At 43.0% G+C, this 11033-nt stretch overlaps 1 protein-coding gene across 5 annotated transcripts in view; it reads left to right on the top strand.

Moving 5' to 3' along the window:
* Positions 1 to 2878: 2878 nt before the first annotated feature.
* Positions 2879 to 11033, top strand: part of Tbc1d4 (TBC1 domain family member 4) — a 185388-nt gene continuing 177233 nt past the window's right edge. For 2 of the 5 annotated variants that reach the window (XM_063246848.1, XM_063246846.1), the window contains exon 1: positions 2884 to 4075. In XM_063246848.1, coding sequence (XP_063102918.1) covers positions 3578 to 4075 — 498 coding nt within the window. In that variant the 5' untranslated portion in view covers positions 2884 to 3577. Of the gene's footprint in view, positions 4076 to 11033 lie in introns of all 5 variants that reach the window. The other 3 variants (XM_063246847.1, XM_013141368.3, XM_063246849.1) reach the window with 3 other exon arrangements.

Here is an 11033-nt window from a genome sequence, read left to right as displayed (position 1 = left end):
GCTTATTAAATAAACTGGCACATGACCTCTGAGATAATAATGTTTTTCTTATTCTTAAGTTACTTAAATTCAAATTAACTATTTATTCAAGTCAACACATTCATTCATTATTTATTAAGTACCTGGTAATCACCACTATTAAGCCTTTTATTAGTGGAAAATCCAAGACAAATCAAACACTCCTTTCTCTCAAGATGCTCTTTTTGTGGTGGGACCATAAATACTTACCCAGTAATTATGAAGAATGTAATGAGAACTGGATAGCAGATTGTATAGAAAAGGCAGCAAAGAAGGGACCAGTAACTCCAGATCCAAAGTATGAAATATATTTTCAGAAGTGATGATCCTTGACTTGGGTCATCAACATGCAAATAGGTGGATGAACAGGTGTTTAGCGAAAGGTGGAGGGATTCAAGTTGTGGAGTCAAAGAGAAGGCCATCAGGGAAAAGAAATCAGGAAGTCTCATAAAGACAGATGCAATGTAGCAGAGGTTGTCTGAATGAGACAGAAGGGGAGGGAAGAGGCAAATACAACTGGAAAGAACTGAACTTCGTGTTTAGCGCTATTTCACAGGGAAGAAAAGGGAGGAATGTGGCTGTGGGGTTACAGAATGGAGAGAAAGCAGGGTACAGATTTTGACAGAGTGTCTTTGAGATCAAAACCTTATGTTTCTTGTGTGGAATAAACTTTTTAATTAGTATTGACACTACTAATTTAGATTAGGATTTTAGAGGAACACTTTAAAAATATGTATGTGAAGTTTACTTTGGGATACCACAGGTGAGATTCCTACAAGGCTATTCAGGAGAGATTTTCCATCAAGCTGTTGGAAATGCTTTCCATGAGTATATTCATTCTTTGGCCCTTTTTCTGGGGATAGGTTTGGCTGAGAGTGTAAGCACTGGGGGCCAGAGGTGGAATTATTATCTCATCATTCACCAAACTTTCTAGTTTAGTTTAACTTTGTCCTATTTCTAAATTCCTGCCTTCAGTACACAATTGAGTACTTTTATGTGTGTATAAGTCTGTAAGTTCTGCAAGTGAAATAATGGCAGGAAGCTAAGAGCTTACCATCAGGTTCATCTATGTACTAAGTCAAATGTATAAATGACTAGAAAACAACTGATACTAAATATGTACTAGAGTATAATAATTTTATTTGACAGGGCAGGATAACACATTAATAACAAGGTAGCAAACAAGCTGGAATCTCAGTGGCTTAGCAGAGCAAAAGTTTACTTCTTATGCTTTCTTTTGCATGACAGCTGCCTCAAGCATGGTGGCTCAGCATTCTGGGCTGGGCTGATCCCAAGTCACCTCCATAAGGACGTTTTCATCATGAACACTGCAGAGCAAGAGTGGGTTGTCAACTACTGTTCTGGCAATTAAATACTTCTATTCCAGATGTGATCCAAGTCAGTTTTGTTCACATCTCACTGCCCAAACAAGTCATCAGACCATGACTAACTTCACGGAGGCAGAAAGCTATCTCCCCATGCAGCCAGGATTAGATACTGGTAAACCGTGATAATGCTCACTAACACATAGTAAGATACGTGTTACAAAGAAAAGGCTGAGCCATTCCAGAGCAGGAAGCATCCTTAGTGTGTCATAAATAAAAGACAATTCTGTTTTTTTTTTTTTTTTTTTTTTTGGCGAGTTTGTTCATTGTGGCTTCTCTTTATTGTGCCAATGGGAAATCCTTGTTTAGGGCTCTAAATTGAATCCTGGCTCCCTGGCTGGCTGATTTGCTGGACTCCACAAGATTTCTGTGCTTTTCTTTTTTCTTTCTTTCTTTTTTACTTTGTTTTGTTCTTTTTCTTCTCTTTCATAAATCTTGGCTATGCAGCCTGGATAAATGAGATCTATGTATAAATTTCTGATAAGGTCTTAGAAAAACATATTCTCTGTTCTAAGAACTGTTTATTGCTTCTTTTGAGGGTGCCCTCAAAAATTCAGCATAGGAATAATGCAGTTGATCATACTGATCTTAGATAAGTAAGAGGAAAAAAATGGTCCTAGGGCTTTAGATAAAGTGAGAATACTATTAAACTACAACACAGTGAACAACAAGAGTTTCCATTCTTTACAAGTGCTTGGGATAAAGTTTAGTGCTTCTCCTTTTTGTTTTGTGATCATCTTTCATTTAATTGTTATCTACCACCTGGAGTAAAAAGAGAATGAGTGTAATTTGCAAAAATGAGGGAAGGTATAGTCCTATACTATTGTTTTAAAGTTAAAATGGTCTAATTATCCCTCAAATGTTTGAGGTTTTTTCTGGGAAGAACATTCATTTCCACGTTTAAAAATGCAAGGAATTAGGGGCTGGGGATTTAGCTCAGCGGCATAAGCGCCTGGCTTGCAAGCAGGCAGTCGTGAGTTCAATCCCTGGTACCGATAAAAACACGAGGAAAAAAAAAAAAAAAAAAAAAGGAATCTGTACCAGTAAAGTTTCTATTTTGAAAAGTTGGCGGCATTAAGAACTAGGAAGATTCACGTTGTCGAAAATGTTAAAATTTAAAGAGAAAATTAGTATTATTTTAATACTTTATGATCATCACCTGTGTTTACTGAGATACACAAAGTAATATGCAGGCTTTAGAGGGAATTCAAACTAAGCAAATATGATATTAAAAAAAAAATCCAAGCGTCCCAGTGCGAGCGGTCAGCTCTCCATGGGGCAGCAGAGCCGCCCAGGAGAGAGAAGACCGAGAGAGGCCAAGCTGGTTGGGGCAGTGCCTGTGCCAGGTCAGGACTGCTGCCCCTTGGGGCGAGACGGAGGGGCTGGGCAGGAAGAAGAGGCGGAGAAGCGGATTCACAGATAATCTTGAGCCAGCGAAGCTCTTCGCTCGCCGGACGGGAGGCGGGGTGGCAGCCGGGTTGAGGCAGCAGCTTGGAAGGAAGGAAGGAAGGAGCGAGGGAGGGACGGGAACAGTAGGAGGAGCAGCAGCGAGCTGGGCTGCAGCGGCGGCGGGAGGAGTGGTCCCAGAGAGGCCACGTTTTGTTTCTGTTATTTTTCACCGGCATAGTTCTCCCAGGCTCTTCCCTGGGCCCGGGCGCGCCGCAGCCCGGCGGCCCCGACCTCCAGGTGACAGCCGGTCACCCTGCTAGGAGTCAGCTCCGCCCCGAGTGCCCCTCCCGCCACAGCCCCAGTCCCCGCCCAGCCTCGGTGTCTCCCCGAGGCGAGGCGCGGCCGCAGCGGGCTGCAGCGCTCTGGCGGGCGGCGGCGGCGGCGGCGGCGGCGGCGGCGGGGACCCTCGGCCGGTGCTCGGTCCCGGCGGGCCCGGAAGGGGAAGGGGTAGCGCGGCCGAGGCGCGAGCGCGAGAGCGGAGAATGCCCGGGTAGCCTTCCTTCGCGCCCGCTGCTGGGCACTCGCCCCGCCGCCTGCAGCCCGAGCCTCTGACCCGCCCGGGGCAGCGCTGCCCGGGCAGGGCCGCTGACGCGCGGGGTCTCGGCGCGCCGAGGCCAGTGCGGAACCGGAGCAGTAGTTGGCACAGTTTCGGCGGCGCCTGCAGAGGGTGCATCGGGGGCGAGGCGCGCCTGGCGGGCCACCACGGTGCCCTGGCGAGGCAGGCTATGGAGCCGCCCAGCTGCATTCAGGATGAGCCCTTCCTGCACCCCCTGGAGCCCGAGTCGGGCGCCCCAGCGCACGCTGGGCTCGGGAAGCCGGGCGACAAGAGGTTCCGGCTGTGTTACGTGGGAGGGTCCTGCCTGGACCGCAGGACCACGCTGCCCATGCTGCCCTGGCTCATGGCCGAGATCCGCAGGCGCAGCCAGAAGCCTGAGGCGGGCGGCTGCGGGGCGCCGGCAGCGCGCGAGGTCCTCCTGGTGCTCAGCGCGCCCTTTCTGCGCTGCGTCCCCGCGCCAGGGTCCGGGGGCACGGGAGGCGCTGGCCCCGCGGCCACGCAGCCCAACCCGGCCGTCTTCATCTTCGAGCACAAGGCTCAACACATCTCGCGCTTCATCCACAACAGCCAGGACCTCACCTACTTTGCCTACCTGATCAAAGCGCAGCCCGACGATCCCGAGTCGCAGATGGCCTGCCACGTTTTCCGCGCCACAGACCCAAACCAGGCAAGTCCGGGGCGCCGGGGGGCGGGCCCGGCTCTTGCGCTGCGAGAGCTGGGAGGAAGGGCCGAGACCCCGCGCCGGGGACCTGCTGGGCTGGGCTGCGGGCGCGCGCTCCACGTGGCGCGCTCCGGTGCCGCGCTAGCCGGGTTCCCCGGACGCAGGCGTGGGAGAGGAGGGTTTTGGCGGCCAGGAGAGCGGCGGGAGCAGGCTGCCTGCAGACGCAGGGCCAGCGGAGAGGGAGGCGGGCCGGGGCTGGGGAGGAGGCGGCGCGCCCTGGGGAGACCGCGAGAAGCGCGCGTCCGGGGGCATCGCGGTGCCTGGGTCGGGACTAGAGTGGTCTTGCTGGGAATGCAGGGAAGGGTGGGTTCCCTGCGGCCTCTGCAGTTCGCACGTAGAGTCCTGCACCTTTACCCGTTTGACCGGGGGCGTCTTCGTCACCGGAGCACCTGCGGACACCTGGCCCGGGAGCGATTTCTGAGCGGGCCTTAGAGGAGTTACCAGGCATTAACAGATGGTCGGAAAGTACAGTTCTGCGTTTGGGTGTAGAGTGGGAAGGAAACCTTCTTGTTTGCAGTTGTTTACACGCAAATTGGAGATGAACTCAACACATAGTGTTTGGGTGACTTAAAAATCAGTGTAGAAGAGATTGCAAATGTCATTTAAAAGTTTTTTTTTCTTTTCTTTCCATTTTTATTCTCCGTATTTAGTCAGAGTTTACTAAATCTAAGTGTTCTGTTACTAAACGGAACTTTTACTTCCTTATAAACAGGCAGAGCCTTTAGAAGCAAGAGGAAAAACTACCACAGTGATTGTGCCTTTGAAAACAGGTTTTTTTTTTTTTTAGGTTTTAAATATTTAAATAGTTTTTAAGCAATATCAAAGTACGTAAAAATGCTGCTTTAAAAATGGTTATTCGGTGTTTGCAAAGTACCTTAGGTTCTTCGGAAAAATATTGTTAGTGTTATCTAAATATAAATAAAGGCTCAGGTTGTACCACGTGACATGGTGGAAGTTCTTTTGGTAGCTGGGAAATTAATAGTGAGATAAAAACGTGCTATAAAAAGGTTTTAACTTTTTCTTATTTTATAATTCTAGTGTCTATAACTGAGATACTTTCTGTTTGACCAGTGGTTTTTCACAAAAAGCCTGTAATGGAATTGAAGAAAATTCTTTATCTTACATTTCACCAGTTACTTTGTAAAATAAATGTTATTAATCAAAAGTATCTACATGAAGGGAGCAGTTTTGATTTGTGATCAAAAATTTTGGCAAATCTTGGGGCTGGGGATTTAGCTCAGCGGCATAAGCACCTGCTTTGCAAGCAGGCAGTCGTGAGTTCAATCCCCGGTACCAATAAAAAGGAAAAAGACAAAAAAAAAAAAAATTAAAAAAAAACTTTGGCAAATCTTTTACTACAAATTAGTTTAAAATCATAACCATGATTCAATCTTTTCATTTTATGCTTCTTTGCCTGAAACTTCTTAGCTTTCATGTATTAAGGATTTGGAAAGTTCCTGAAAGTTAGCACTGACTTTATTACATTAAAATATTCTAGGTCTGGCTGTAAAGAGGAATAAATTGCATTTCTCCAGGATTTTCATTATTTCTTCAGATGTGATAGACATATTTTTTTTTGGCTAATTTTATTGCTGGTCATGGCATTCTGTGTTCTCAGTAGTGGTTGTTATGTCCCTCCGGTCATTTCATGACAGTTGATGACAAGCGCCTTTAAAAATACCTCAACTGGGCATTTAAGTGTTAGAGCTGAATGTGATTCTACCTCACAAACAACACGTTTAGTCCAGTGGGAGCAGTGGAAGCCATATATATGGCTTTTGATAGAAGAAAATAAAAACCCAAGTTTCCTGCTTATTGTCAATTCTCTGATAAGTTCTTGATTCCTATTTGCCCTGAATGAGAATCTCTGGTAGGTGATGGTTAAAGTGAAGGACCAAATGTGGTCTAAGGGATTATCTCCAGCCGGTAATTGGAGGTTACAAACTCAAATGCCCAGGAAGAGGGTTGGAGGGCTGTGGAGTACTGGATAGTGGGTGTCTGTTCTGGAGCATCTTTTCAGCTCTAGCTGGAAATTATAGGAGTGAATGCAAGTTCAGGATTGCAGGAACTTCTGGTTTCCCAAGAGAAAGTGGAAATCTGAATTTTTATAACTTCGCATTCAAACATTGACTTAAACATTTAAGAATCTTCTCTGGGCCAAAGACTCTTCAACTGAGCAACATCTCTAGCCCTTTTTTTATTTTTTATTTCAAGACAGAGTCTCTTGAGTTCTCAGGATGGCATCCAAATTTCTGTTCTCCTGCCCCAACTTCCTATGTAGCTGGGCTCATAGGAAGACGACTATGACTTCTGGCTGGCACCACTGTTTTTCAAGAATTTACAAACACCACACGTGGTGATTCCACGGACTGACACGTGGGAAGGTTGGATTGAACACATTTTTTTGGTTGTTGTCTTCCATGAGTAGGCTTCATACAGTATAGGCTCTGGGGACACTTGAAATCAGAAGGAAGAAGACCTGCTGTTTGCTTTTTCCTGAGTTCTTCATTTGAAGCGCAGCTGTATTTGGTTGGACTTAAAATCATTGTTCAGGGAATCTCTTGGTTTTTGCATTCATTGAACAAAGCATGGAAGGTGGCCTGGTGGGAGCCTGCAGACTTCTCCCAGTTAACATGGCTTCTGCTTTGTCTCTCATCTCTGTTCCTTTTCTGCAGTAGGCCTGTCTGTCGGATGACCCTGAAATTTATCAGTCTTTTGACATTTTTTATTGTGAAAGAGGCCCTCCTAATTTTTTTTTTCTTTGGTACTGGGGATTGAACTCATGACCTTGTGCTAAATCCCTAGCCCCCCACTAGTAATTATATGAGCATTAATAAGTTATAAATTTGGACTATTCAGGACAAACTAGTAGGTAAGTTTCATTATAGCTAAATCACAAAGTTTATAGTGGCACAAGGTGACATGTGCTTGTTATCCCAGCTATTCCAGAGGTTGATATAGAAGGATGATTGAGTTCTAGGCTAGCCAGGGAACATACTGAGACCCCATTAGAAAACAGCGACAACAACAACACCACAGTTTCCTTCATGCTGAGCCACTGAGTTGGAGAATTGTGATTTCTACTCGACAATGATGTTTTACAGAATATCTATTCACATGTCTTTTTTTAAAAAAAGAGAATGAAACAAAATGCAAACAATATTAGATTTCAAAAACAAAATGGTAGGAAATCAGTAGTTATTATATTGTACATTGTTATCTTCTAAATAGTTGCTCAGACTACCAGATATAGGCATGCAAAATTAATCAAACAATATAAACACTAACATTTTTTTGCTTCAGTTGCTATCATTTCAGAAATTTCAGGTGTGCGACTGTTCAATTTGTTTTGTGTCTGTGTATCCCGGACTTGTTCTAGGTGGTCTGGAAGTCTGAGATTGCACCTTGCTCCTTTATCTTGACATTTTCCTGTTTCTCAGGATCAGCTAGTTGCTGAGTCCCGGATGCTTCCTGCACTGGCTACCTGTCCTCAGTGCAAGGGATTGAGCTAGGCACCTGGGTTTCTCGATCTGAGATTCCCAGACTCCCCTGATGGTGACAGGCGGAGGATAGGCCTGTGGTGGTGGGCTCTCGGGGTGGGGGTGGGGAAGGAGGTGAGAGCACCTGGTCCTGATGGCAGTGGAGCCTCCTCAAATATCTTTTTTTTTTCTGAGGGTAGATCTCCTTGTGATCACAGAACTGGGATGTAACTCATTGGACGTGTCAACTAAGAATGTCACTCACATATTACTCTAAGATTCTAATGGTGTTTATGTTATACTGTGGTTTGTCTGAGTAACTCTTTAAAAGCATTTCTTTAAGAATGAACAGTTGTAGTCTTGCTGGGTGATGGTACTGCTCTACATTTCCTAGAACTTTGCATTTATCTTCATAGTTCCTGTGTAATGTACCAATATTTCTCCCATCTTACATAGGAGAAAATTGAGATTTAGAAAGGTCAAATTGTTTCCCCAAGATCACAAGACTTGTTATGAATAGAAGCAGATCGCTATCTAGGCACTTTCTATAAAGCCAGTTTTCTTATCTGCTATGGTAGAATGCAGTAGTCAAAATTCAATTTTTTAGTTGTCAGTGTTATAAACTTTTCTACTGTCACTTTTTCCTACTCATATTAAACATCTCCACAATTAATTATGCTTACTAAATTTGTAAAATAATTAATGCTGACTGTGTGCTTAGATGTAGTTCTGCCTGTATGTACTCTCTCCACTTCCACGCTGGGATTGAACCCAGAGCATTGAGCTGACTCTGTGGAAGCTACACCCTTTCCCCAGTACATACTTTTTAAAAAATTTGAAAATTTTTCTTTTGTGAGAAATCATGGTTTTTAATATGCAGTGGAGTACTGCCTTCCAATGAAGAAGGATAAAGTCGAGACTTTTGGGGTAAATGGATGCACCTTGAGAACATAGAAAAAAGAAATAAGTTGGACACACATGTATAAATATATTGTTTGTCTTGTATGAGAAACCCAAAGAGTAAATAAGGAACAAATGGAGGACAGATATTGGGAAGTAGGAAGAAAATGTTCCAACTTGAAGAGGAACAAGGAACGGTGACAGAGGAAGGGAAGGGGGCTAAAAAAAAGACTCGAAGAATTGAAGAAAGAAATGTTGGGGGAGGGGAGGGGAATGGAAAAAAATGAAAAACTAAGACATATTATATACAGGCACAAATTCCTTGTAATGAATGTGATGATTATGTATGTTAAAAATATACCAGTAGATGTTAATAAAAATTCAAAACTCATAAAAATTGGAAAATACATTTTTCCTTTAGGAGATGGGGTTTCTCTAAGGCTCATCAGGAGCTGCCTTGCCTTTCAGGTAGCTGGGACTACAGGTTGGCTGTAATTTTTTTTAAAAGTAGAAAGTCTTTGTGATGTTAAGTTGGTAAAGTAGAACACTGGTGTTTCTTTTATTTAGTGTCTTTAGGATAGCAGAGAAATAAGCCATCTGTCTATTTGTAACCTTTTATTCAATTTAGAATCTAAAATCATTAGGCTATGTTATTTAGGAGCAAGTACAATAAGGCATTTGAACTTATGTTTTGAATTATAAAGTAGAATATATAAATACTTGTGTAAAGTATTACGAATATAAATGATAAATTACTAAGCTACGGTATCGCATACCACATAAACAAATCATATGAAGTATAAAAGTAATGCATTGTAGCTTCATTGTAAAACACACATAATAAAGCAAAAAGCGTTGACCCCAAGTCATGCTACTTTAATCACCCAGGAGTAGAGGTGGGATAAAGAAGGAAGTGGGGGCTACAAAATGTAAATGTGACAGATTAATCCAGGGGACCTGATGGGCTGCAGCGCAGTATTGTGAGTTCAAATAACAAAAAGTGCCTCAAAAAATAATTTTTTTGATTTAACCAGAGTCCTTAGTAGCATCAACTTGTTGAACCTGGCCTGTAGTTACCTTGGTTTGAGAAATAGCATCACACTGAACTCAGGTGGTTAGTATAAGTGCTACTAGCTTTAGACTTAGATCATGGATGTTTTGTAAATTGGTTTTGATGTTAGAGTTGTGTAAAAGCTAGAGTGATAAGCATGAAATTTATATCAAGATTTTTGTACAATGCTTAAATAATAGTAAAATAAGTATCTGAGTTTACTATTACATGGTTCTGAACAACATACACACTCAGGAAGCTCTGGGATTACACTTTAGATGTTACTTAATACATTTTTACCATCTATCTATGGTCATGTGACAGAAAGGAGGCGAAATATGAGATTAAGATTTTAAGTGGTTTAATTTTAGGTAATTTTGAAATAAGTTTATGCAGCTCCACCAAAAGAAGATGGGAGTTATTACTGTTTTTGAAGTTACTGATCTCTTTCAAGTTTCATTTCTTGGAAGACGATGGGGTTGGAAAGAGGATCTCTGAGTAATGGAATCTTCCTGCTTAAAAATAGAAGCCTAAATTTGCTACTGTGGCTCTTTTTATTTTGCGGGTTCCCTTAACCAGTGGAATAGTCTTCACTTCTAACTTTTATGAATTTTCATGTGAATTTCTAACATTAGAATTTCTCCAAGTTAGGATCACAGAGCCTTTGTTATTATCAATATAGCATATTTGTATGTAGTAATAACCTACTCAATCAGTTTGAGATTCTAGGTCAAACACAGTCCTGATTGAACACATTTGGTAATCTTTTGTATCTCTTTCTATATCTCAAGTTGGATCTTCTTAAAATTTTTCAGGTTATATTAACTGGACAAATACATTACAGATTAGATCTTTTATAACCTAATTTTCAATAACAATATTAAAACAGTATAAAAAAGGTAGTGCTATATTCGCTTCATCGATAACCTTTTCCTTTCTACCATAGATCGTAACCTTTCTAGTGGCCAAATTATTCTGTCAATATAATGACATTTGATAAATTTGGTCTCTGTTCTCATAATATAGTTATATATTATAGCTTATAGTTATTATACCATTAGGGATCTAGGCGTTGTAATATAACCTTTCTTTCCATTGGAATTTAGGCTAAAGATTTATAAGCACAGGCGCAGCACAGGCTGATTCCTTTGGTCCCATGCTTTTGTGCTACAGTGGCACTCAAGTATTCATGACAGAGATCCAGTGGCCCCTGTCGAGGTCGCTCCCGGCCGGCAGGAAAGACACACGACAAAGTCTGGCGGTGTGCAATCTTGCCTTTATTTATCTCCGCGTGGGCCCCGCGAGGCCTCCACTCTGCCACCAGCCCTTTCTCGCCGGTGGACTTTCTCTATCTCTCTCTGTGCTTCCTCTGTGCTTCCTGTCTCGTGGCGGGAGAGGCATTCACTTTTATAGGGTGACAGTGGCCAATCAGTTCAAAGCGCGCGATGCGGGCTGATTGGCTAACATCAGTTGT

The sequence above is a fragment of the Cavia porcellus genome, unplaced genomic scaffold (assembly GCF_034190915.1).
Source record: "Cavia porcellus strain 051 isolate PalLab524CR breed Dunkin Hartley unplaced genomic scaffold, mCavPor4.1 scaffold_4, whole genome shotgun sequence".
NCBI lineage: Eukaryota > Metazoa > Chordata > Mammalia > Rodentia > Caviidae > Cavia > Cavia porcellus.
This window is presented reverse-complemented; position numbering and strand designations above follow the sequence as displayed.